Source organism: Oncorhynchus tshawytscha, linkage group LG02, assembly GCF_018296145.1.
Source record: "Oncorhynchus tshawytscha isolate Ot180627B linkage group LG02, Otsh_v2.0, whole genome shotgun sequence".
In the NCBI taxonomy this organism is placed as follows: Eukaryota; Metazoa; Chordata; class Actinopteri; order Salmoniformes; family Salmonidae; genus Oncorhynchus; species Oncorhynchus tshawytscha.
The window spans coordinates 57,149,253-57,176,341 of NC_056430.1; the positions used below are offsets into that span (position 1 = coordinate 57,149,253).

Genomic DNA, 27,089 nt, shown 5'->3' on the forward strand with positions numbered 1-27,089 from the left:
TTATATATTTCTCAAATAAGTCTGTTTAAATCTTACCTTGAGCAACACATTTTTTCTTTTTAAACATTGATAAGAAGCTAGATTTTATTGTTAATTTCAATACTGAGTAAATTCAAGATATGTACATTTCCCAAGAACCCAGATTTCAAGCCTTCCCCTATGAATTTGTAGCTTTTAAATTACTTCTGTTACTATGTAATTTGTAGAATATTATAATGCAATATTATGTATGATGTGATGTCTTATTTTATTTAAAATTGTGTACGGTGATTTTTGATGTGTTTTTGCCTGAATTGAGTAGTGTCTTGTTACAAAAAAGAAAAACTACACAAGCAGAGAGAGAAGAGCAAGAGAGGAGGACGAAGAAAATAAAATAAAGATCTGTTAACAGATATTTCGGTAAGGACCAAATAAAAACACAGCGGACAAATGCAATTACAGAGATAGTAATACTGAAATGGTTGTTACAGATTAGTGAAAATACAAACCTGCAGTTAGACATTGGGTGTCTATAGCGTTAGCTAGAAGGGCTAGCTAGCTACTAGATATTGGGGGGGCATGTGAGATGTTCGGACTGCCCAAATGGGGTAACGTTAGCTAGCTATGTGTTTAGCGAACAACAAGCTATATCACTCATGTATTACATGTATTACGTTATGCTTTTCGTGAGCTTTAGAAATGTGTGAACTAGCTAGCTAAACGTTTGATGTTCTCGTGTTTCGCTAGGTAGTTACTAGTCTGAATAAGTACGTTGAAGGGCAATTGTTCTGTATTTAGCCAATGATGCTAGCTAGCTACCCATCTTGCTAATTAACTAGCTCGCTTCTAGGTCGGAGAAGGGGTTTTCATTGCAGGACCAACGCCATATTGGCTGTCTGCTCTTAATATCAATCCAACTAACGTTAGCTAGCTTGCACGGCGCCCTTTCTCGAGTAATGTGGTACACATTCAAATGTTGAAATGGCTAGATATAATTTGTCTGTGGTCTCTTCCTGTAGCCTTGCAGAATTTGCAGCCCTTCTTTTTGCAGCCCTTCACATTTGGAAACCGCTTTAGTACTGTGACAGAGTTTTTAGCTACGTTATTGGCAAATGTGTTTTACAATGAAGTCTCGTTCATGTTGACAGCGTTTTCGTGCACATGCAATTCCATTGCTATTTCATCAACTTCCCCCAATATGTGCTATTTGTCGTGACCAGAGATTGGGCAGTCCATGGGGTGTATTCATTACGCCTTGCAGCGGAAACCGTTCACCGTTTAAGAACCAAACGAAAGGAGGAGGGACCGACCTGAATTTGTCCAATAGAAACTCGTTTTCGTTGGAAACGGTTTCTGTTTGGAGGGAACGATTTCTGTTGCAAAAGTTTTACAACGGTATACTCAGCAGGGGTGTAACCATTCGTCCAAACATGGTTGAAATGCACAAATTGAATCATTGAATTTATATTTAATGATTTGAAACTGAATTGAAAATTGCGTTCAGTTTTAAAATATGATTTCAAATGGAATATTTATGTATTCAGTTTGAATATGGTAGATTGCATTCATTGTCTGTATCAAGTTTACAAACTATAATTTAAAGTTGATCAAAGTTTCATAATTTCAGATAAGGAGCACATATCGAATCAAAAAGTCTATGGTAAACAAAAGCTTCTGGTGGTTTCTGAAGCCAATCTGGCATGATGACCACAGGCCTCGCCAGGATATTATAGAAGGGAGTGGCACAAAAAAACCATGGATAAACTTTTCACTCCATATTTAATCTTGTGACTGACTGGGTTCGAACCAGGTCTCCTGCATGTCACAAGACTGTGTTGACCCACTTGGCTAAAGCCTATAGGGATAAGTTCAGGAAGTTAATGTAAAGGACGACACGCTGCTTTCTTATTGAATACCATTTCCCCCGATTCAGCTCATATCGAGACTCGGAACTCAAGACCTCTGCCTCGCAAACACATGTGACTGCCCTCTTGAGTTCCAACCCCCCGCGCTGTTGAAAAAGTCCTTCAATTGCGCAAGGGGCGACACTTCAGACTGATGAGTGAGTTGTAGATCTGAGTCCAGTGGCACCATTGTATATGAAGATGGCGCCGACAGACATGGCAGCTCTGCTTCTAGCTCCTAAGCAACTTTCCAGTATTTTGTTTTTGTTGTTGTTGTGATTTCTTACATTATTAGCCCTGAACGGTTTTTGTGTTATTACGTACAGCCAGAAATAACTTTTGGATATCAGAGCGGCGGTAACTCACCAACATTACAGCAAGAAATATGACTTTACCAAATTGGATCCTTTGTTCGTACCCTCCAGGGCAACTGAACTTATATCAGAGGCTGCTCCAAGACACTGCTGGTGGAGAAGAGGTATTCTGAGTGGACTTGTAGTCCGACTAAGGAGGCGTGCACACCATCCGCCACTTCCGAGTATATATTCGCTAATGTGCAGTTCAGCTAATTTTCAGTCCCCGGACAATAAAGTAGACGAGCTCAGGGCGAGGATCTCCTTCCAGAGAGACATCAGGATTGCAACATACTGTTTCATAAAATCATGGCGCTCTCCAGATATACTGTCCCCGTTCATACAGCCAGCTGGGTTCTCAGTACATCGCTCAGACCGGAATAAAGAATTCTCCGTGAAGAAGAAAGGTGGTGTATGTTTCATGATTAACAACTCATAATGTGATTGTGATAGCGTACAGGAACTCAAGTCCTTTTGTTCCCTCAACCTAGAATGGCTCACGATCAAATGCCGACCGTATTACCTCCCAAGAGAATTATCTTTGGTTATAGTCACAGCCGTGTTTATTCCCCCTCAAGCCGATACCACGATGGCCCTCAAGGAATTACACTGGACTTTGTGCAAACTGGAAACCACCTATCCTGAGGCTGCATTTATGTAGCTGGGTATTTTAACTAAGCAAATTTGACACATCAAAACATTGCCTTTAGTACTCGCACATCTATGAGAATAACATTGGCGTATACAGTGACTGAGTTCATCAGGAAGTGTATAGGGGATGTGGTTCCCACTGTGACTATTAAAATCGACCCAAACCAAAAACGGTGGACAGATGACAGCATTCGCACAAAACTTAAAGCGCAAACCACCGCATTTAACCACAGCAAGGTGACTGGGAATATGGTTGAATACAAACTGTAGTTATGCCCTCCGTAAGGCAAGCAAACAGGCAAAATGTCAGTACAGAGACAGTGGAGTAGCAATTCAATGGCTCAGACACGATACGTATATGGCAGATTACTAATGGAAAACCAGCCAAGTCACGGACACCAGAGTCTTGCTCCCGGACAAGCTAAACACCTTCGCCCGCTTTGAGGACAACACAGTGCCACCGACACGGCCCACTCCCAAGGACTGTGGGCTCTCGTTCTCCATGGCCAATGTGAGTAAGACATTTAAGCGTGTTAACCCCCGCAAGGCTGCCGGCCCAGACGGCATCCCTAGCCGAGTCCTCAGAGCATGCGCAGACCAGCTGGCAGGAGTGTTTACGGACATTTTCAATCTCTCCCTATCCCAGTCTGCTGTTCCTACTTGCTTCAAGATGTCCACCATTGTTCCTGTACCCAAGAAAGCAAAGGTAACTGAACTAAATGACTATAGCTAAGCCTTCAACACAGTAGTACCCTCCAAGCTCATCTTTAAGCTCGGGGCCCTGGGTCTGAACCCTGCCCTGTGCAACTGGGTTCTGGATTTCCTGATGGGCTGACCCCAGGTGGTGAAGGTAGGAAACAACACCTCCACTGCTGATCCTAAACACAGGGGCCCTACAAGGGTGAGTGCTCAGCCCCCTCCTGTACTCCCTGTGTACTCCCACTTAATGATGGGGGCCTACCACGTGTTTAAAGCGCAACTGAAGGCAATAAACAACTTATATCGATGCCACTTATCTGATCGAAAAGTCAAACATTTATTCTAGTTTCAAAATCGACTAAAGTGTAAATAGGATAATTTTGGTCAAAAAGTCAGTCTCATCCAAAACAGTTTATTTTTAAAGTGAGTTTGTCATGACTTGAGGGTTTGGTTTTGATTTCAACAAGGCTAACTTGCCCACTAACACGGGATACACACTGCTGCGCACTATCCAATCATACCGCAGAACACATATACAGTGAGACAGACCTGCCCAGCAAGTGCAACGGATCAGAGTTTGTTTACATAAGACATGTCACACCTTGGATAGAAGTAAAATTGCGCGACTAAAACTTCCTCTGCAAAAACGTAAACTCAAGAAATCTGTCATTTTTAAAATCTTAGATTGACTATTTTGAGTAAATGATACTGGCATTGTATGGCCTCAAGTTATGCTGAAAACTATGATTTTGATATCTTGGTTGGCCAGTCATTGCATCAATAGCCATCTATGAATTTGAAAGTGGTTACATTTCTCCAGGCCTTTTCCTCAGTTTTTACCCAAAATAGAGGCGAGGTGCCGCTTTGTTATTGTTTCAACTGCGGATTTCCACTTTAAGATGGCTAGGTGGGACAACCACAGCTGATGACCTCACTTATTGTCCATTGTTGCAGATGTGGACCATGTTAGGTGCTTTCACAGGAGTGACCGTTGTCCCCTGTTTGTTTTGTGGAAAGATTCCCACACAATTGAGAGATTGTAGTGTGCTGAAGCTTTGAGTTCACACACATGCAGGTGGTTGTTTTTTCTCTAGCATTTTCCATGCAAAATAAGGAATATGCGAGGCTACATTTTAGTGTAGGCCCAGGCTTGCATTTTTCATGGGGCAGGGTCTGAATACAATCCTCAGTGTGAGACTGATGACGCAGCAGACCTGATTTTAGGTTTGTCCATAGTATGTTCAGGTATTGGGCTTCAGAGTCTCTTGATATAACCATGATCAGATTATGTGTTTGGTGGGAGATGAGAAGCAGTCTTCCAACTGACCGGTCCATTACCATATTATTATACCTTATTTGCATATGTAGGCCATATAGTTGACATAATTTTACATAGAACACTTTAAAGATAAGCTATCGAGGGAAACTTGAGCAATGAAATACAAGTTTTCAATGACATGGATGTTTATTTAACTCTTATGGATTTCTGTGATGAATTAAATGTATTTTCATGCTTGATGTCAACATGAGAAATTATGAGATGCATAATCTTTGTGAAATATATTAGTGTATGGCTTTTTGGCGCGGCCATTTGCCTGCTTTTTGCTCATGTTTTTGCTTCCATTTCCTATTGTTTTGTTAGTCAATAATTGATTTAAATTGCTTGCTGTCAGGATTGGCTTGGATATCCTGTGCCACAGTTTTAACGAAGCACCATTATTACAGGTAAGCTTGTGAATATGTCCTGAACAGGCTTGGACTTCCAGTCCAACCCCCACAACCTTCTGTCTGCTCGTCATGGTTTTTACCAGTAATTATTAGCTTTCTTAGGCTATATTCATTGACCTTATTGATTCCCTTTTTGACTAGTGTCCCTTTTGGGATAGTGTACTCTATTGTGGAAACCTCTGAAATTGAGCAGAGCTAAGAATGACCTACCAAGGTATGAGTGGTATAGAGGAAGAGCATGGTATGTTGGTGGCTTTCTTTGACAAGATACCACATTATCCACAAGCCCCAAGTAAATGTCTCCACTTCATGAACTGATCTCCTTCTGTTGACCACATTTTCTACTTGCTTTTTACTAGGTTGTTTTGGCCAACACCTGTTCTGAACAATGCTTGAGACTTGAGCCTACACATAGGCTAATTGTCTTGCACCTTTAGTGTTTTAATGTTGTTATGCGATAACACATGGCCTAATTTGTCTGATCCTCTCTGAATTTTAAACAATCATCAAATCGATTTTTATTTGTCATGTGTGTAGGTAGACCTGAGTGAAATGCTCACTTACAAGTCCTTAACCAACAATGCAGTTAAGAAAAATAAGTGTAAAGTAAAGAATAAAATTAACATAGTTAAAGAGCAGCAGTAAAATAATAGTAGTGAGGCTATATACAGGGGTTACCGGTACAGAGTCAATGTGCAGGGTTAATTGAGGTAATATGTACATGTAGGTAGAGTTAGTGACTATGCATAGATAATAACCAGAGTACCAGCAGCGTAAAAGAGGGGGTGGGGGTACAATACAAATAGTCTAGGTAGCCAATTGAAATAGCTGTTCAGGAGTCTTATGGCTTGGGGGTAGAAGCTGTTAAGAAGTCTCTTGGACCTAGACTTGGTGCTCCGGTACCACTTGCCGTGCAGTAGCAGAGAGGACAGTCTATGAGTAGGGTGGCTAGAGTCTGACAATTTAGGGCCCTATGAAATCCATTTAGTTTTTTCCCAAATTCCATTTTTTTCTATTTTTATTTGTCTGAATTCTGTGTTTTACAATTTATGCTAATTTTATCATCAGAAAGAGTGTCTAATAATGTGAATGAATAAAACGTCAACAATTTAATTAGATAACTGTACATTTGTGATGATGCAATACAACCTGGCACTATTTTTTTTATCAAGGCAAGTGCTTTAATACAGTTCTAAGTGTTTCATTATAAATGCAAATAAGTAATGCAGGAATCTAGGCAACAATGCAGCAAGCAATAGTCAAAACCTAGAGTTGTAAAAAAACAACATTGCATTCATTGTTTTTTGTCAAATAAAGTGCTTCGAAGTGTTTCATTGTAAATGAGGGGAAAAAAGGATTCAGGCAATAATGCAGCAATAGGCAAAACCTATGGAACTACCTTATGAGCTCCTATGTCTGTCCATTGTAAGTTTTCCATCTATCACAGACATCTCCATTGAAGTACATGATTGTCAGCCTATTTGTGTTGAGCTCAGTGAGTGCCTCTCGCTTGTCTTTGTGTAGAGTCTTGTATTTGAACACCCTAGCCAGCCGGTAGACCTCTGTGTCAAATCCAGCCACAATCTTTTGTGAAGGGGCCTTTTTCGAACATTTGCTAAAAACCTGTATGCTACCCAGCCAGCATTGATGTACACGTCCTCGGAGTACACGTCCTTGTAATCCGTCTGGCCCCGCGGCCTGAATGTTGACCTGTTTAAATGTCTTCGGCTGAGGAGAGCATGGTCACACAGTCGTCCGGGAACAGCTGATGCTCTCATGTATTCTTCAGTGTTGCTTTCCTTGAAGCGAGCATAGAAGTAATTTAGCTTGTCTGGTAAGCTTGTTTCACTGGGCAGCTCGCGGCTGTGCTTCCCTTTTGTAGTCTGTAATAGTTTGCCAGCCTTGCCACATCTGACGAGCGTCTGAGCTGGTGTAGTATGATTCAATAATAGTCCTGTATTGACACTCTACCCTTTAGCTCAATGCGGATGTTGCCTGTAATCCATGGCTTCTGGTTTTAGTATGTACGTACGGTTACTGTGGGGGCGATGTCATCGATGCACTTATTGGTGAAGCCAGTGTGGTGTACTCCTCAATGTCATCGGAAGAATCCCGGAACATATTCCAGTGTGCTAGCAAAACAGTCCTGCAGCTTAGCATCTGCTTCATCTGACCACTTTTTTCATTGACCGAGTCACTGGTGCTTCCTGCTTTAGATTTAGCTTGTAAGCAGGAATCAGGAGGATATAATTATGGTCAAATTTGCAAAATGGAGGGTGAGAGAGCTTTGTACGCATCTCTGTGTGTGGAGTAATGGTGGTCTAGAGTTTTTTTTTTCTCTGGTTGCACATTTAACATGCTGGTAGAAATGAGGTCAAACGGATATAAGTTTCCTTGCATTCAAGTCCCCGGCCACTAGGAGCGCCACATGTTTGCTTATGGCCTTATACATTTCATAGAGTGTGGACTTAGTGGTTTGTGGTGGTAAATAGACAGCTATGAAAAATAGATGAAAACTCTCTTGGTAAATAGTGTGGTCTACAGCTTATCATGAGAAATGCATTTGATTGTGTTTACCAGTTGCTACTGAAATGAGTGTTAGGGATACTGCATTGCAATTATATCAAATTGGCACGTTTATATTTTAAAGGCTGAGTAAGTAAGATTTTCATCAACAAATGTACCCACATTTATATTGTAAAATGGTTTATAAATTAGTGAATGCCAGAATGTAGTTATTTTGTTAGATACTTCTCCTTATTAGCTGAGATCAGATTTTCTCAGCCATTTTAGCTGTCATGCTAAATGTTTGTTTCTTCCCAATCTAGCATAGAACCATGCGAAATTGTAACACTATGCAGATTTTGTCCCAAACCTCCGTGACTTATCTTGGCAGCCCCTCCCCCTAACCCTTAATAAACCCCTAACCCTTAATAAACCACAACTTAATTGCTAGATTCAAGATGGTCTAGTCAGATAAATCAATGAAAGTCGACTTCAAAATGTGGTTTAGTTTTAGGATTTGCATCTGTTGCTGGTAAGTAATGCACCTTGTAAGCTTCTAAAACGACTTACTCAACCTTTTAAATTCATGCCCCTTCTTCCACCTGAAATGTATTGGACATGGGCCTAATTATGCATCAGATTGATCAATTGGAAGTTGAGCTATACAGTGCATTCGGAAAGTATTTAGAATCCTTGACTTTTTCCCCCCAAAATTGTTACGGCCTTATTCTAAAATGTATTAAATTGTATTTTTTCCTCCTCCGTCTGCACACAATACCTCATAACGAAGCAAAAACAGTTTTTTAGCGAAAGTATAATACATAAAATACTTATCACAGACCCTTAACTCTGTACTTTGTTGAAGCACCTTTGGTAGTGATTACAGCCTCGAGTCTTCTTTGGGTATGACGCTACAAGCTTGGCACACCTGCATTTGGGGGGTTTCTCCCATTCTTCTTCTCTGCAGATCCTCTCCAGCTCTGTCAGGTTGGAGAGGATGGGGGCATTTACTAAGGAGTGGTTTCCGTCTGGCCATTCTACCACAAAGGTCTGATTGGTGGAGTGCTGCAGAGATGGTTGTTTTTCTGGAAGGTTCTCCCATCTCCACAGAGGAACTCCGGTGATCTGTCAGTGACCATCGGGTTCTTGGTCACCTCCCTGACCAAGGACTTCTCCCCCGATTGCGCAGTTTGGCTGGTCGGCCAGCTCTAGGAAGAGTCTTGGTTGCTCTAAACTTCTTCCATTTAAGCATGATGGAGGCCACTGCTCTGACATGCATTGTCAACCTTGGGACCTTACAGTTGAAGTTGGAAGTTTACATAAACCTCAGCCAAATACATTTAAACTCAGGTTCACAATTCCTTACATTTAATCCTAGTAAAAATTCTCTGTCTTAGGTCAGTTAGGATCACCACTTTATTTTAAGAATGTGAAATGTCAGAATAATAGTGATTTTATTTAAGCTTTTATTTATTTCTTCCCATTCCCAGTGGGTCAGAAGTTTGCATACACTCAATTAATATTTGGCAGCATTGCCTTTAAATGGTTTAACTTGGGTCAAACGTTTTCGGTAGCCTTCCACAAGCTTCGCACAATAAGTTGGGTGAATTTTGGCCCATTACTCCTGACAGACTTGGTGTAACTGAGTCAGGTTTGTAGGCCTTCTTGCTCGCACACGCTTTTTCAGTTCTGCCCACAAATGTTCTATGGGATTGAGGTCAGAGCTTTGTGATGGCCATTCCAATACCTTGACTTTGTTGTCCTTAAGCCATTTTGCCACAACTTTGGAAGTATACTTGGGGTCATTGTCCATTTGGAAGACCCATTTGTGACCAAGCTTTCAAATCAAATGTATTTATATAGCTCTTCTTAGATCAGCTGATATCTCAGTGCTGTACAGAAACCCAGCCTAAAACCCCAAACAGCAAGCAATGCAGGTGTAGAAGCACGGTGGCTAGGAAAAACTCCCTAGAAAGGCCAAAACCTTTGATGAAACCTAGAGAGGAACCAGGCTATGAGGTGTGGCCAGTCCTCTTCTGGCTGTGCCGGGTGGAGATTATAACAGAACATGGCCAAGATGTTCAAATGTTCATAAATGACCAGCATGGTCAAATAATGATGATCACAGTAGATGTCGAGGGTGCAACAGGTCAGCAATTCAGGAGTAAAATGTCAGTTGGCTTTTCATAGCCGATCATTCAGAGTATCTCTACCACTCCTGCTGTCTCTAGAGAGTTGAAAACAGCAGGTCTGGGACAGGTAGCACGTCCGGTGAACAGGTCAGGGTTCCATAGCCACAGGCAGAACAGTTGAAACTGGAGCAGCAGCACGGCCAGGTGGACTGGGGACAGCAAGGAGTCCTCATGCCAGGTAATGGTCCTGAGGCATGGTCCTAGGGCCCATTTAGAGAGGGCATACAAACTACTGCAGCATAAATACTGGAGGCTGAGACAGGAGGGGTCAGGAGACACTGTGGCCCCATCCGATGATACTCCCGGACAGGGCCAAACAGGCAGGATATAACCCCACCCATTTTTCCAAAGCACAGTCCCCACACCACTAGAGGGATATCTTTAACTTCCTGATGTTGTCTTGAGCTGTTGCTTCAATATATCCACCAAATTTTCCTACCTCATGATGCCATCTATTTTGTGAAGTGCACCAGTCCCTTCTGAAGCAAAGCACCCCCACAACATGATGCTGCCATCCCCATGCTTCACGGTTGGGATGGTGTTCTTCGGCTTGCAAGCCTCCCCCTTTTTCAGGGCAACATAGTCAAGGTATTGGAATGGCCATCACAAAGCCCTGACCTCAATCCCATAGAACATTTGTGGGCAGAACTGAAAAAGCGTGTGCGAGCAAGGAGGCCTACAAACTTGATTCTATTACACCAGCTCTGTCAGGAGGAATGGGCCAGAATTCACCCAATTTATTGTGGGAAGCTTGTGGCAGCCTACCCAAAACGTTTGACCCAAGTTAAACACTTTAAAGGCAATGCTATCAAATACTAATTGAGAATGTAAACTTCTGACCCACTGGGAATGTGACAAAAGAAATAAAAGCTGAAATAAATAAATAATTCTATTATTCTGACGATCCTAACTGACCTAAGACAGGGAATTTTTACTAGGATTAAATGTCAGGAGTTGTGAAAAACGGAGTTTAAATTCATTTGGCTATGGTGTATGTAAACTTCTGACTTCAACTGTATCTAGAAAGGTGTGTGCCTTTCCAAATCATGTCCAATCAATTGAAACATGGTGCACCTGAGCTCATCATTTGAGTCTCATCACAAAGGGTCTGCAGATTGATGAGGGAAAACATTTATTTAATCCAATTTATTATAAGGCTGTAATGTAACAAAATGTGTAAAAAAGGAAGGAGTCTGAATACTTTCTGATTGCACTGTAGGTTTATACAATTAATTAATTGCATTAGGCTTGGGCCGTATCCAGATTGTCATACCTTTTTATACCGACCTTGTACCACACAAGGGGCGCTATTTTCAAACCCCACTGAGCAATGCTAACAAGTAAATGTAAAATCCCATCTAAATGCTAACATTAAAATGTCTCTGACCTAAAGTATTTGCAAGACAGACATCCCAACTCAAAGTTATACAAGTAACAAAAAAATACTACAGTTTGCTGCATGCACTAAACAAATATTAGACATCAAGGCTTTTGATCCAGTAGGGAATTGTCTGCTGTTTCCAAGCAAGCAAAGCTTAATTTTGGAAGAAGCTAACCACTTAGTGAGATGGCTAACTAGCTACTAAATTAGCAAAACAAATGCACAACTGCAGAGCATTTACAACATTTTAGACCGTTAACTTAGTATTTATACAATATCTAGCTTGCAAACATTTAGATGTGAATTCCATACAGTAAGTAGATCACCTGGTGCGTGCTTAGCAACAGTGAGTGACTCAAGGCTCTGGTCTCTCATCGTTGTGCTTGTAAACAAACACCACGTGACTTGGAACTACCAACAAGCTTCATAATGAAAAATTATGTGACGGGTGAAATGAGGGTTCGCAATCTTCATCTCCTAACGTATTACACAAGTTGACTGCAGGTAAACTAGGTACAAATATTCTAATTCATTAAAAAAAAGTAAAAGAAATGAAAACGGTAATGAAAAACCATCCTGTGGCTATTTCCAAATACCCCACTGTTCGGTATACCGCCCAAGCCTAAATTTCATTGAAATGTGTGGTACTATAATTATGAGCAAGATTTAGGCCTACGAGTAACATTTCTACATTCAATATTTGCTTTTTAGACCTAGGGTCTACATAATGTCCTTGAGCCAAGGCTGATGTATGTGGTGAATGAAGCAATGTGTGGATGGCTGTCTAAGAGTGGTGATGAGTGGACAAACCACCTAATACTTGTACATATACTTGTACATACATTTTGAATTTCTCTGATGCATTGGGCTCTCATCGAATATATATATACAAACGTAAGCCGTCTTGTAAATCATGGTTTCTCTCCTGCTCTTTGTTTCTTGTGTGTTCATTGCTCTTTCCTCTAGTCTTACGGTGGTTGCCTTTTTTCACCTGCAGGTGTGTGTTGTTTCGCCTCAGCAGCATGGCTGTGGTCATCCGCATGCAGGGTCTCCCGATAGTGGCGGGGACCATGGACATACGCCATTTCTTCTCTGGATTGACCATCCCAGATGGTGGGGTGCATATTGTAGGGGGTGAACATGGTGAGGCTTTTATTGTTTTCGCCACAGATGAAGATGCCAGGCTTGGCATGATGCGTAACGGGGGAGCAATCAAAGGTTCAAAAGTGTCACTTTTGCTGAGCAGCAAGACCGAGATGCAGAATATGATTGAGCTTAGCCGCAGGCGTTTTAAAACGGGCAATGTAGAGGGAGCAGCAGGAAATGGTAGAAGGCCAGGTCCCCCCGTCAACACATGTGGGAGGGGCAGTCTACCCAACACTTTACAAGAGTTCAGCAACACCACACCAGCCACCGTCACCACAGCTGCCTCTGCACATGAAACCATAAGCAACAAAAATGTGTCCACGTTTGCCACCACTGGCATGGGAAACATGCCCCCCAGTTTCAGCAACAACTTCAGCAGCCCAAATCTCACCATGGGATCCAGTATGAGAACAGCCATGAGCTCCCGCAACTCTGTACCACTACCTATTCACGCTTTGACAACCATGCCATCCTTGCCACCCATGCCTTCCATACCCCCCATGCCACTTCCACCACCAGTGTCCTCTGTGCCTCCTGTTCCCACTGTGTCACCTTTAACCCAAGGCCCCCCTGTCCTTCCCATGAGTCTGTCCCACATGGGCTCAATGCCACCATTCAACCCAGGTGTCCCACCCCCTAGTGGACTGGCCCCAAATCACATGTTTGTTGGCCATATGAACCCTCTGTTAAATCTCCAGGCACACATGAAGGCAGCAATAGGTAATTCTGACGAGTTATATGTCCACCTTCAAGGCCTGCCCTTCTCAGCTACTGAAATGGATATTGGGGAGTTTTTCTGTGGGTTAGGGGTGGACTCCATCCGACTGGTCAGGGACAACATTGGCCGGAGTAGCGGCAGGGCCCTGGCCAAGTTCTTTTCCCCTCAGGACACTTTTGAGGCGCTCAAAAGAAGCAGCGGAATGTTAAGGCAGAGGTACGTGGACATCTCTCCAGCCACAGAGAGCCAGTGGATGAGTGTCAGCAGTGGTGGCAACGGGGTTGGAGGGCAAGCCCACTCAAAATCCAGTAATGTGCCCCAAGACCAGCACCACCGCAGCAACATGAATTCAGCATCTCCTTCAACCAGAGATCATGCAAGGTCTCGCTCCCCTCACAACAAGGAGTTCTGTGTCTACCTAAAAGGCCTGCCCTACGAAGCAGTAAATAAACAGATCTGTGAGTTCTTCAAAAAGCTGGACATTATGGAAGACCGCATTTACATTGCTTATGGACCCACTGGCCGAGCTACAGGTGAGGGCTTTGTCCAGTTGAAAAATGAAATGGATTACAAGGTTGCCCTCAGCTGTCACATGCAGTATATGGGAAGCCGATTCATACAAGTTCACCCCATCAGTAAGAAAGCTATGTTTGAAAAGATTGATTCCATTCGTCAAAGGATGCAGGGTGTTGATAAGAAAAACAACTCTGAGTCCGGCAAGAGCCCTAGAAACTGTGCACACATCTCAAATATTCCATATAATGTGTCAAAGAAAGATGTCCATCTGTTTCTGGAAGGCATTGCAGTATTTGAAGAAAGTCTGAAAGTTCTGGTTGACAGCAGTGGTAATGGTCTAGGTCAGGCTGTTGTGCAGTTCAGGGTAGAGGAGGATGCGCTAAATGCTGAGAGACTACACAGGCAGAAGTTAAATGGCAGAGATGCCTTTGTGCATTTGGTCACCTTTGAGCAGATGAAGGAAATCGAGAGAAACCCACCACCACAGGTTAAGAGAGGCCAGAAATTTGAAGGCCAGGCACACGGCCATGCTCAGGCACAGAATCCTATTCAAGCCCAAGCTCACCCCTTTGCCAGTATAACAGGAGAAGAGTTCAACTTCCTCAGAAACACTGTTGGCAATTTAGGCAATGGTCCTTTTGCTCAATTTACTGTCCCAGGTAATGGAATAGTGGGCCCTCCTCCTCTACCCCCATTTGCAGCAAGTCTAGAGAATGTAGCCCATAGCATTCCCCCACCCATGGTTGCTGGTCACTTGCCTGGAGCAGTTCTGGCACCCCCAAGCTTCCGACCAGGTAGCAACAATGGCCCACCTGGCTTTGGACCAGAGGGCATGAGGGACAGGCCACCTTTTGACAACGGCTATAGAAAGAGCGGAGGCCATAACAACCGAGGAAGTGGCCAAGGGCGTTTAGAAGTGCGCCCTCAGTCTGCCTTGGGCCGTGGCCCTGGCTCTGACCCTCTGAGAGAGCAGTCACACGGAGGCCCTGGTAACCCTCGTGGACCAACCATTGTAAAGATCCAAAACATGCCTTTCACCGTAACAGTCGATGAGATCATAGATTTCTTTTATGGGTATCAAGTGCTATCTGGTTCAGTCTGTCAACAGTTCAGTGAAAAGGGCCTGCCCACTGGTGAGGCAATGGTTGCCTTTGAGTCACACGAGGAGGCATCATCTGCTGTCATGGATTTAAATGATAGGCCTATTGGGGCTAGGAAAGTGAAGATAACCCTAGGATAAGACTCCAATGTTCCTCTCTACCAAAAATGATTAAGTGAAACATCCGGTTTCATTAATGCGAAGGTAAGAACTTGCATTTAGGATTTAAGCTCCCAACTATCTTTAGCTCCTTTACCAAAGTTATCAAGTTGTTAGTAGCGTAAGAATCAAATGGAACGCTGCTATATTGATTTGATGTATAATATAGCTAAAGTGGGATGTTTGGATTTTCCAAATGGCAAAAAGCCAACTGTTGATGTAGCTTGAGTCCAATCATATTTAGAGTAAGAGCCTTGGATGATATGGTTGGATTAAGAGGATAGTCTTATTTCTGTGCTGAGTTGTCACTTTCACTAGGAAGCATGTATTATTTTCAAATGCCCTGACACATTTTGTGTTCTTGTATTTCTTCCATAGATTTAACATTCTCTTTGTGATGATTTTCTAAAGGGGGTACTTGCCAAATGCTTCCATGCATGGTGTTAGTACAGAGAACACTCATTGTGTCATGGTTAAAGCGTTTGCTTATTTGCTCTATGCTGTTTTTCACTGTTAATTAATGCAAATGTCAATGTTGTTGCTAGCTATGTTGTATGATAAATTGTACTGCTTGTTTCTGAGAAAAAGATGTTGAACATTACATTTGGTTTAATGGTCTGCAGAGCTCTTTAGAACTTTTTGTATCTGCCAACCCTCCCACTGCGATATACTCTTTTTGAAAATGAGCTGTTTTGCAAAGATGTAAATACTATTTGGAATGTTTTAGTTTTGTAGTGTTGTCTAACAAGAGACACTTAAGTTTTATATTTTTGGGGACGTTCCAGCTTATTTCACAAGTGTGTATACAGTGCCTTGCGAAAGTATTCGGCCCCCTTGAACTTTGCGACCTTTTGCCACATTTTAGGCTTCAAACATAAAGATATAAAACTGTATTTTTTTGTGAAGAATCAACAAGTGGGACACAATCATGAAGTGGAACGACATTTATTGGATATTTCAAACTTTTTTAACAAATCAAAAACTGAAAAATTGGGCGTGCAAAATTATTCATCCCCTTTACTTTCAGTGCAGCAAACTCTCTCCAGAAGTTCAGTGAGGATCTCTGAATGATCCAATGTTGACCTAAATGACTAATGATGATAAATACAATCCACCTGTGTGTAATCAAGTCTCCGTATAAATGCACCTGCACTGTGATAGTCTCAGAGGTCCGTTAAAAGCGCAGAGAGCATCATGAAGAACAAGGAACACACCAGGCAGGTCCGAGATACTGTTGTGAAGAAGTTTAAAGCTGGATTTGGATACAAAAAGATTTCCCAAGCTTTAAACATCCCAAGGAGCACTGTGCAAGCGATAATATTGAAATGGAAGGAGTATCAGACCACTGCAAATCTACCAAGACCTGGCCGTCCCTCTAAACTTTCCGCTCATACAAGGAGAAGACTGATCAGAGATGCAGCCAAGAGGCCCATGATCACTCTGGATGAACTGCAGAGATCTACAGCTGAGGTGGGAGACTCTGTCCATAGGACAACAATCAGTCGTATATTGCACAAATCTGGCCTTTATGGAAGAGTGGCAAGAAGAAAGCCATTTCTTAAAGATATCCATAAAAAGTGTCGTTTAAAGTTTGCCACAAGCCACCTGGGAGACACACCAAACATGTGGAAGAAGGTGCTCTGGTCAGATGAAACCAAAATTGAACTTTTTGGCAACAATGCAAAACGTTATGTTTGGCGTAAAAGCAACACAGCTCATCACCCTGAACACACCATCCCCACTGTCAAACATGGTGGTGGCAGCATCATGGTTTGGGCCTGCTTTTCTTCAGCAGGGACAGGGAAGATGGTTCAAATTGATGGGAAGATGGATGGAGCCAAATACAGGACCATTCTGGAAGACAACTTGATGGAGTCTGCAAAAGACCTGAGGCTGGGACGGAGATTTGTCTTCCAACAAGACAATGATCCAAAACATAAAGCAAAATCTACAATGGAATGGTTCAAAAATAAACATATCCAGGTGTTAGAATGGCCAAGTCAAAGTCCAGACCTGAATCCAATCGAGAATCTGTGGAAAGAACTGAAAACTGCTGTTCACAAACGCTCTCCATCCAATCTCACTGAGCTCGAGCTGTTTTGCAAGGAGGAATGGGAAAAAAATTCAGTCTCTCGATGTGCAAAACTGATAGAGACATACCCGAAGCGACTTACAGCTGTAATCGCAGCAAAAGGTGGCGCTACAAAGTATTAACTTAAGGGGGCTGAATAATTTTGCACGCCCAATTTTTCAGTTTTTGATTTGTTAAAAAAGTTTGAAATAACCAATAAATGTCGTTCCACTTCATGATTGTGTCCCACTTGTTGTTGATTCTTCACAAAAAAATACAGTTTTATATCTTTATGTTTGAAGCCTGAAATGTGGCAAAAGGTTGCAAAGTTCAAGGGGGCCGAATACTTTCGAAAAGCACTGTATACTGTTTAGCTTACACTTTTGTCAATAAAATTACATTCCTGACAGATTTACAAGCCATTCTATTTTTCTCATTTTTCACTTGCTTGATGATTTTCCATATGAACAATAAAATGGTTTTGGGAAGGCACCCAGATTTGACCAAACGGTCCAGGTAATGAATTAATTTTTATTAAGGCCCAATGTAGCAGTTTTCAAATAATTTCTGGGTAATAATTAGGTATCTTACTGTGATTTGTTTTAAATTAAAATGGTCAAAAATAAACAAAATAGCTTCAAAGAGCAGGCCAAAACCCCATCCCACCAAAACAGGTTGAATTGTCTGGCAGGGGGAAAAGGGCATTATCATTTTCAGTGTTATTCCAACCTAATTTTATTTATATAACACAGGAAGAGCTTGACTGCACTGGGCCTTTTAAGTTAGGCCTACATTTTGCTGTTTAAACTACTTAAAAAGGGTAATATAGGCTATATTGAGGTTTTGCAAGTGACCATATAGGGTTGAATGGGACATTTGATAGGGTTTGCCAAGAAACCCATACAGTAGGCTGGTTTTCCAGACCCAGATTAAGCCTAGTCCTGGACTAAAATGCCCTTTCAATGGCAATTCTCTGTTAAGAATTATTTTTAAAACAGGACCAGGCTTAATCTGTGTCTGGGAAACCAGCCTTTAACAACCTCTTAGAGCTACCCCCTACTTTTTTAAATTTCCGCCTGAAGACATACCTAAATCTAACAGTCTGTAGCTCAGGCACAGAACCAAGGATATGCATATTATTGGTACCATTTGAAAGAAAACACTGAAGTTTGTATAAATGTGAATTGAATGTAGGAGAATAACACAATAGATCTGGTTTAGATAATACAATGGAGAAAAAAAACATGTTTTTTTCTTTTTATTGTTGTATTATCTTTAAAATGAACAAGACAAGATAAAACAAACATTCAGATAGGATGATGGGGACAATTTCAGTGAAAAACATAAGAGGGCAACAGTACTTGTGCAAAGTTTCAGAATGATAACTTCCAAAATGAGTGTGCTTACATGACATTTATCATAAAGTGACCCAGGTGTCCCACACAAGTAGCCCAAATGTACCCAAGTGGACAAATTGGTGAAGTTATACATTTTGAATGGAATAACTATATACAAAATACCAAAATGGTATTCTAAACCCCCCAAAAATGGAGAAAAAAATATGAAGAAAAAAATATATACATTTACAAAATAACACTTTCAATATTTGGAAGACCCTCAGTCCTCTACACAATATTATGCTGCTGATGCCAGGTGCCATAGCACATCCATGCCTACAGAAATACATTTGGGCAGATGAACACCACTTGTGGCAGGAGCTGGATGAACCAGCTTCAGTGGGGGATGGACACTTTGGCACTGGGGGCTCCCATTCGGAGTCAGTGTCACTGTGAAAGAAAATGTTCAGTTAGAATAGTTTCACATATGAACCCTGTATCAACAGGTATAATAACAGATATATATAGAGTACAGGGAACATAATATATTCAACCTTATTATAGACCTGCTAGATCTACTGTCTCATTTATATTATGACATTTCAGCTAGATCTACTGTCTCTATTATATTATGACAGACCAGCTAGGTCTACTGTCTTTATTATATTACAACAGACCAGCTGTATCTACTGTCTCCATTTCACTTTGGCCATTGTTGTGGGCCTGCACTCCCCTCAACAGCCTCAAATAGGCTATTTCATTTCACAAATAATATTTTATATTATTAATTTCAAACAACGGCATTTAGCATGAGAAGAACTTACCAGTCCAATACGATGTCATCTCCGTTCAAAAAAATATTCCTCCATTTGGGAATCGCTAAATGAATCGTCCTCGATCAATTTCTTCTAAAATTGTGTGTACATCGGTATATCTAGACTTAGATTTAGCTTTCCCTGACTTAGTCGCCATACTGATTGATATATAAACAGCTGAATATGCGCTTTACCAGAACAACGCTGTGTGCAACATGTGTTGCTCCTTCCGGTATGAAACTTCAATGGCGAATTAACCTCTTTACGTCGGAGTTTACTACATGGGTTGGTCTTCCAACACATAAACATTACATATTGCCGTTTACCTCAGCTCATTGGCTATCTACCCAGCTAGATTTCAAGACGATCAGTGGTCATTGGGTTAAAATACAGTCAATCAACGAAACAGCAGGCAAATCATTGGTGCACAATGATGTCATTACTTGTTGTCTTCAAATCAGTTTCTTTCAGTCAATATGTCCCGCGAAATGACCCATCAGGTTTGGTTGTGTTACAAACAAACCAGTTGATTGCAATGAAACCAAACATGACTGGAAAAGTCACGTTCTGTGTGTGTATTTACCTCGAGTGTGTCGTCGAAAATGGAATGAGACGGAATTCACGACACAAGCGGTTCACAAAATGTTTCGTGTTAGGCTATAAAATGGATTTTATAAAAAAATAGACCATTCATTGTGTAACAATGAGCATTGGGATTGCAAACAGAGGAAGATCGTCAAAGGTAAACTATTTATTTTATTGCAGTTTGATTTTGTTATGCCTGTGCTGGTTGAAATAGTTGTTTTTATGGGGCTCTATCCTCATAATCGCATCGTATTCTTTCGCAGTAAATCCTTTTTTAAATCTGACAACGCAGTTGGAATAGCAAGATTCTAGGCTTTCGAAACATGTGAGACACTTGTATTTTCATGAATGTTTAATATGACTATTTATGTAGCGATCACTGTATGTTGTCGAATTTCATCCCACTACCGGGTTCCGTGCGCAGAGAGGTTAAAGCACCTCAAACGCCAGTCCTTGAGGGCCAAGTTCTGCGGGTTTTCACTCCTCCCTTGTACTTTATTGATCAATTAAGGTAATTGATTAGCTAAAACTTCCCCTTACCTGGTTGTCTAGATCTTAATTGCAAACAAATTGAAAGGAAAGAACAAAACTCAGCAGACACATGGCCCTCCAGGAACTGAGTTGTCCACCCCTGCCTTTTAAAAGGGAAATTTAAAACATTTTTTTCAACTTCATATTCATCATCTCCAGCACCTCCCCAACATATCTGAAAATGGCAGATTTCTATGTTTTGTAGTAAAAAAGAGAGTGTTTCAGTGTTTCAAATTACATTATTGGAGTGCATTGTGTAATTTTAACCAATTATGTGTAGGCCTTGCCTACTAATTCCCTACTAATTGGTTGATGTCATTGCAAAACGCTTATCTTCTATCTTTTTTTACTACAAAACATACATTTGCCATTTCCACATATGTTGATACTGGGGTGGTGCTGGAGATGAATATGAAGTTGCCATATTTTTTTTCTTCCCCTTTAAGGATCACTTTACTCAATGTTTTTGTATTTTGTTCAGTAGTCTACTGTTGATATGGTCTCACATTTTTATTTCAGCACAAACAGTTTACAGATGGAGCACTGTATATAATTATGTTCATAAATTGTGTGTTTTAAGAGAGTACACATTTATTCCACTGTCACAATGCCCACTTTCAATTCCACTGTAGATGCTAGTGGCAAACATGCCTACTAGAAGGCTAAGATAACATCTGTTTCTTGTCTTACAAGCTAGCCTAGCGCTAAACCTAATTGTAACTTGTTTTTTTCATGCGGTTTAATGGAACATTTTTGACTTATTCATATGAGTTCTCTGAACATTCATTTTTATTTTGAAGTGTTGTAAAAACGTACACAGACTTTTTTTTATATAGGCTACTCATCAATTAAGTTGTTTATTTCATAATGTTTTAAAGAGTGAAATGCTGGGTGTTCTTTGATATTTGGGATATCTGCATTTCTCACTTTGTCCTAATGAGCCCACAGATTGAGAAAGGCCTAGTATATGGCACTGGGGTGAAATGGTAGGCTGTTTTGTGGACATACATGACAACCTAGGGCTTGCTTTGAACATGCTGATGAACGTAAAACATATTTAGAAACTAATATGGCCTGGAAGATGCCTTTTTCACTGTTAGAGAGAGCCCATGGAAAGAGCTGTTGAGTTGCAATGCAAAGCAAGTTCGGACTTAACTGTCATTCAGTATTTATACATGCCTATTTTGGTTTGCTTCCTTTAAAAGTCAGTGTGCTAAAATATTAAATATTATGCATTACACTACTTTTTGGGTACCAAACTGTCAGGTATAAGGCAATGAGAGCCACTTGCAGAGCCAATTGGTTTACTGTTGGATTTGCATGCAAAGGTAAGTACTAGTTATATTTATGAATTGTGCGAGGTTACATGGTGTATAATAGATTACGTATTTGTGGAATTATGCTTCCAATATCTAGGCAAAGTTTTGCTGGACATGATTTATTATGGTTAGACTTCACGATATTCCTTATTTTCCCATCTGATCTCACACTTTTGAAATCAAGCCGTTAACCGGATTGTAATCTAAAGCAGTAGGCTATATCAGAAATGGCCATATAGCTGGTCTTTGATATAATAGAGGACCACACAATCCCAAATCCGGAGTGAATCTGACATGGGACGCAAGCACAGCCTTGTGCAGAATAAGCCACAGCTTCATCACTTCCAATTGACACTGGATTTCATTGTGATGCATATTTTTGTTCAGTAAAAAGTGTATCCGGTTGATTTGCCTAATTTGTGTCGTTCCCAATTAGTCTCAATCAACTTTACAAATGGCTATTTATTGAGTGCAATTGATAGGCCAGCAACACTAGAAGATCGAATGTATTGGGTTGTAAATGGCTACATTTATCATACAGAAAAAATAATTTCAGTGATGCAGTGAACTGCTAAGACTAGTGTTGCTGGCTATTAACTAACTTAATTGCTTTACTTATTTTTTATTAATTGATGTGCTGAACTTCAGAGTGAGCTGAAACTGTCTGTTCTACAGGATTGTATTATCATTTGAGCTGAATAGGCATTCTGTCCAAGGATATAGGTAGAAATGCATGTATAGTTATAAAATGTATAAGTGTGGATAAATGGATAGCCAGAATTTGAAAAAAAAATTACAGCTCAAAGTGGAAATGTTAGATAGCCTACATAGGAAATAGAGCCTTGGTATTTGCTGTAGACTTTTATCTCCCTCACCAACTTCAAACATCTGCTATCTGAGCAGCTAACTGATCGCTGCAGCTGTACATAGTCTATCGGTAAATAGCCCACCCATTTTTACCTACCTCATCCCCATACTGTTTTTATTTATTTACTTTTCTGCTCTTTTGCACATCAATATCTCTACCTGTACATGACCATCTGATCATTTATCACTCCAGTGTTAATTTGCAAAATTGTAATCATTCGCCTACCTCCTCATGCCTTTTGCACACAATGTATATAGACTCTCTTTTTTTTTCTACTGTGTTATTGACTTGTTAATTGTTTACTCCATGTGTAACTCTGTGTTGTCTGTTCACACTGCTATGCTTTATCTTGGCCAGGTCGCAGTTGCAAATGAGAACTTGTTCTCAACTAGCCTACCTGGTTAAATAAAGGTGAAATAAAAATACAGAAAGGGTTGTGTGCCCTTTGTGTGTGGTAGCCTAATATACAAATAACTTCAGTTAGTGGTGTTAATGTTACTTAATTGTTTACATTTAGATGAGTAGTAGTGCATAAATAAATTGGACACCTTTTAAACCAGCACAAAGCATAAGTGGATTATAACAAAACTGATTTGAATGAAAACATGTATATTTTGATGTTGAATTTTACTGCAGACGTCCATATTTTAAATTAGGTGCTTGGCAAAAATGCACCAGTTTCAAGCTCTGCTCTCTGTCATATATAAGAATATTTTTGATCAGGACATGGTTACCTATTAATTTGCAAATTCGCAAGGCACGAGAGATCTGGGTTGCGTTTCAAACTGATAAAAGACACACCTTCGTCAATTTACCATCGCCTTATGCCCTTAGGGAAATTGCCGAAATTGTGGTTGGTCCAAATGAAGACGCCAAGCAATGGCAGTTAGCCACTCAGCCCTCGTTTTTAATAGCGTTTGCGGATGTACTATTATGTTCACGTCGGGCCTGAAACGCCCCATAATTCAATTCGCGATGATTGTACATCTGCTAAGAAAAGTCTGCCAAAACTTAAAACCTCAACATCAATATGGATATGTCATCATACAAGTGTAAGTATAAACAAATGTAAATACGTTATAAATTGTGCTACTAATTCACAAACACGTCTAGTAAAAGTGATGTTTTTGGAAATTGTAGAAATAAAACATTTTCCTTCTTCAGAAGTTCCAGCTAGGCAGGCTAACGTTAGTTAGCTAATTAATTAGCTAGCTATTATACAGTAGGCGTATATTAATAATGATATATTTAATGTAAGTAGACATGCAATCATATTTGACTGTAGCGCATATAAAGCACCAACAAGCTACCGGTGGATGAAAACATGTGACGAATTTCCGGGCAAGGGCGGTCCGTTTAAAAATCATTCCTTCCTCCCTTCCCCCGCAAGTGTATACTCGACAGACGTCATGAAACGTTATCAGAAGTGTCCACTTAATTTGAGGGCTGGGGGGAAAGGATGTGTCTGTTAAGTGTTTGGAATGCAGCGCTAGTGACACTAGAATAGATATTGTACAAGCAAATTATAATAATATAAAATTATTAACAAATGTACGTGTATCGCTTGGTCCGTTTCCAACGGTGGTTAATGGCTGGCTTTTTATTGAACGGAGTTTATACGTTATTGCACATCGGATGGATAGGCTAATTATAAATTGCTACATCTTTTATATCTGTAGAAAAAAAAATCATTCACCCTGTCTCAGTGGGTGCAGCTTCAACCAGGGATATGCGTTCGTCACTAATTACCACAGCCACAAATGGCTAAACCCCGCCCATTTCTACCATTTCTAAACCTAACCCTAAACTTAACCCTAGGCACACTGCTAACATGACTAACCTTAATCTTAAATTAAGACCAAAAAGCACATTTTGGTTTTCATGATTTTTTTACTACACAGACAATTTGTGGCTGTGGTAACTAGTGACAACCGGGATATGTGTGTAGTCACTTCCTGCACGGTCAGTACTATTACTAGTACTTAGGACGTCCCTTTCCTAATCATAACCTCAAATATACAAATATTTGCCTTAACCATGTTAAACTTCAACGGCTTGCATGGGGTGGGACGTCCCAAGGAATTCGGCTAGCACGGACGGACCCTTCCCCCTGCACTGCGGGCACCACAAGTGACGTTGTCTCTTGTCCAATAAGAACGTTTTTATGGTGGCTGATCATCCAATGTTGAGCTCACTTGACCATCTGCCACACCTTTTTTAGGAAATATTTCCTCGACTCCACATTCATTTCGTGTTACTGCAGTGTGCTGTTCAGTGCAAGACAATTACAACTGTTTCAAACGAGACCTGATATTCCGTTTCGTGCGACAAGGTAATATTTGTAGCCTACGTATTTTTTATAAAGTAGCCTCTGCTAGTTTAGAGATCGAGGTGAGCAGGCAAATCCGTTTATTGTTATTTTATGGGCGTAATAGGCCCTGGCCTTGGGGTTCTTGTCAGGCTTCTTTTTTTAATGGTTGAGTTAACTTTATAGGAAGTTCTCTCCATGTCGAGTCTCTAATATAAAATAAGCGTCTGGTAGTTTTCAGGGTGTCTGATTCACATCTGAACTTTTGCTGTTAACTAGGAAGTATGTAGTTTATTGTAAATATACAGTACCAGTGTGTTGTGAGCCAGGGTTTCTAGCATGACGACTACTCAAAACCCGCCCAAAAGGCCTGAAAACTAGCCCAACATTTTTTTCACAGCAAAAGAGTTAACATATTTATACAATAAACCTTTTTTTCCCTCAACATAACGTTGAGGCAATTAAGAAATATCGTAATTTTTAACAACGTTAGATGCAATATCCGGTTTAACTCTAAATAATAATTATTGCGAGCTATGACTTAAAGGAATTTGAATATGTCTCAAGAGAAGATAATTAGCTCGTATTAAACTCCCCAGATAATTTTCCATCACTTTAAATAAAGGAATTTGAATATGTCTCAAGAGAAGATAATTCGCTCGTATTAAACTCCCAAGATAAATCCACATCCATTGATGGAAAATTAACTCGTTTGACTGTTATGATTACTCAATAAGGCACAAGGGGGTGTGGTATGTGGCCAATACACAACGGCTAACGCTTCGAGAACACGGATAGTATTGTTGCGCAATCTAGTGTGCAGCATCATCTGGACATGTGTGTATGCAACAAAAGTAAAACATTCACCTTCTGCTACCGTTTCTGCCAAGCCGAACGCATACAGTTTGACGCATACGTTCGATACATATGCAACACACCGAACGCCCTGCAACTGCCTCTGCAACGCAATGCTGCAAGGCAAACGCAGCGTTTAATTGGAAATGAATGTCATTCTGGTGTACCAAAATGCAATGAAGCTGTCGGTGTGATCGAAACGTAAGCGCTGTTCTTATGCTTGACTCAACACGGAGTGCCTGGATACAGCAACATATACCACAAACCCCCAGGGTGCCTTATTGATATTATAAACTGGTTAAGTACAGTGAAGTGCCTTTCTTGTAAACTCAAAACCCAACAATTCAGCAATCAATAAGAATATGAAATATGAAATGCACATTAAAGCAAGCATACTATATACAGAAAATATTTAGTCAGCTCCAATACCATATTTACATGTGCAGGGAATTCTTATTTTCAATTACGGCCTAGGAACAGTGGGTTAACTGCTATGTTCAGGAGCAGAACTACAGAATTGACCTTGTCAGCTCAGGGTTCGATTTTGCAACCATTCGGTTACTAGTCCAATGCTCTAACCACTAGGCTACCTAGCTACCATACTGGAGTGATGGTGTTAGATATGTATAGGGGGAAGGGGACTAAGCAACAGGATATAAGACAAACAGTAGCAGCAGCTCATATGTGAGCAGGTGTGTAGAGTCTAGGGCTGGGCGGTAATACTGTATTTTACTATATACCGGTATTGATGCACGGACTGGTTTGGGTTTTTACTTTACCTTCTATAACAGTATTTGAATGTTTGGTTTGTTAAATGTGATATGCCGCGTGTAACGTCAATTCTTATAGTTTACACCGCTACTTGAGTCATCCCTCCACTCTTTCTCCATGCTGCTTTCCACACAGACCTAGTCCCACCCCCTGTCACTCAAGGAGCGCATTTGTTGTTGCTTTGACCACGAGACACTTTTGTTCGTCTGCATGGTCAATTTATTTATTTATTTCGCCTTTATTTAACCAGGTAGGCAAGTTGAGAACAAGTTCTCATTTACAATTGCGACCTGGCCAAGATAAAGCAAAGCAGTTCGACAGGTACAACAACAGTGTTACACACGGAGTAAAACAAACATACAGTCAATAATACAGTAGAAAATAAGTCACACACACACACTGGGCCCTTTTTAATTATGTCACTTTTTTGAGCTGACCTAGGCATTGAACGGGGCACCTTGCTCACGCCCGGAAGTCAGTCTGGCTCTAATGCAATCAACTTTCTCCTGGTGCACAACACACCTACCGAGTGCCTTGGCCAGATTAACCGAATCCCCTCAATGAGAGAAAAGATTTGAAATTGACAAGATGGCAGTGTG

General features: G+C 40.8%; 2 protein-coding genes across 4 annotated transcripts in view; both read left to right on the forward strand.

The window, feature by feature from the left end:
• Window positions 1-291: 291 nt before the first annotated feature.
• Window positions 292-15,903, forward strand: LOC112266617 (RNA-binding protein 12). Its single transcript, XM_024444260.2, has 2 exons — window positions 292-399; window positions 12,390-15,903. The coding sequence occupies exon 2, from the start codon at window positions 12,415-12,417 to the stop codon at window positions 15,010-15,012; it is 2,598 nt and encodes an 865-aa protein (XP_024300028.1). The 5' UTR covers window positions 292-399; window positions 12,390-12,414; the 3' UTR covers window positions 15,013-15,903.
• The window catches only part of cpne1 (copine I), a 66,510-nt gene continuing 39,765 nt past the window's right edge, over window positions 345-27,089 (forward strand). For 2 of the 3 annotated variants that reach the window (XM_024444293.2, XM_024444274.2), the window contains exon 1: window positions 24,731-24,888. The gene's annotated coding sequence lies outside the window, so the exon portion shown is untranslated. Of the gene's footprint in view, window positions 400-24,730; window positions 24,889-27,089 lie in introns of those variants that run through there. The other variant, XM_024444285.2, reaches the window with a different exon arrangement.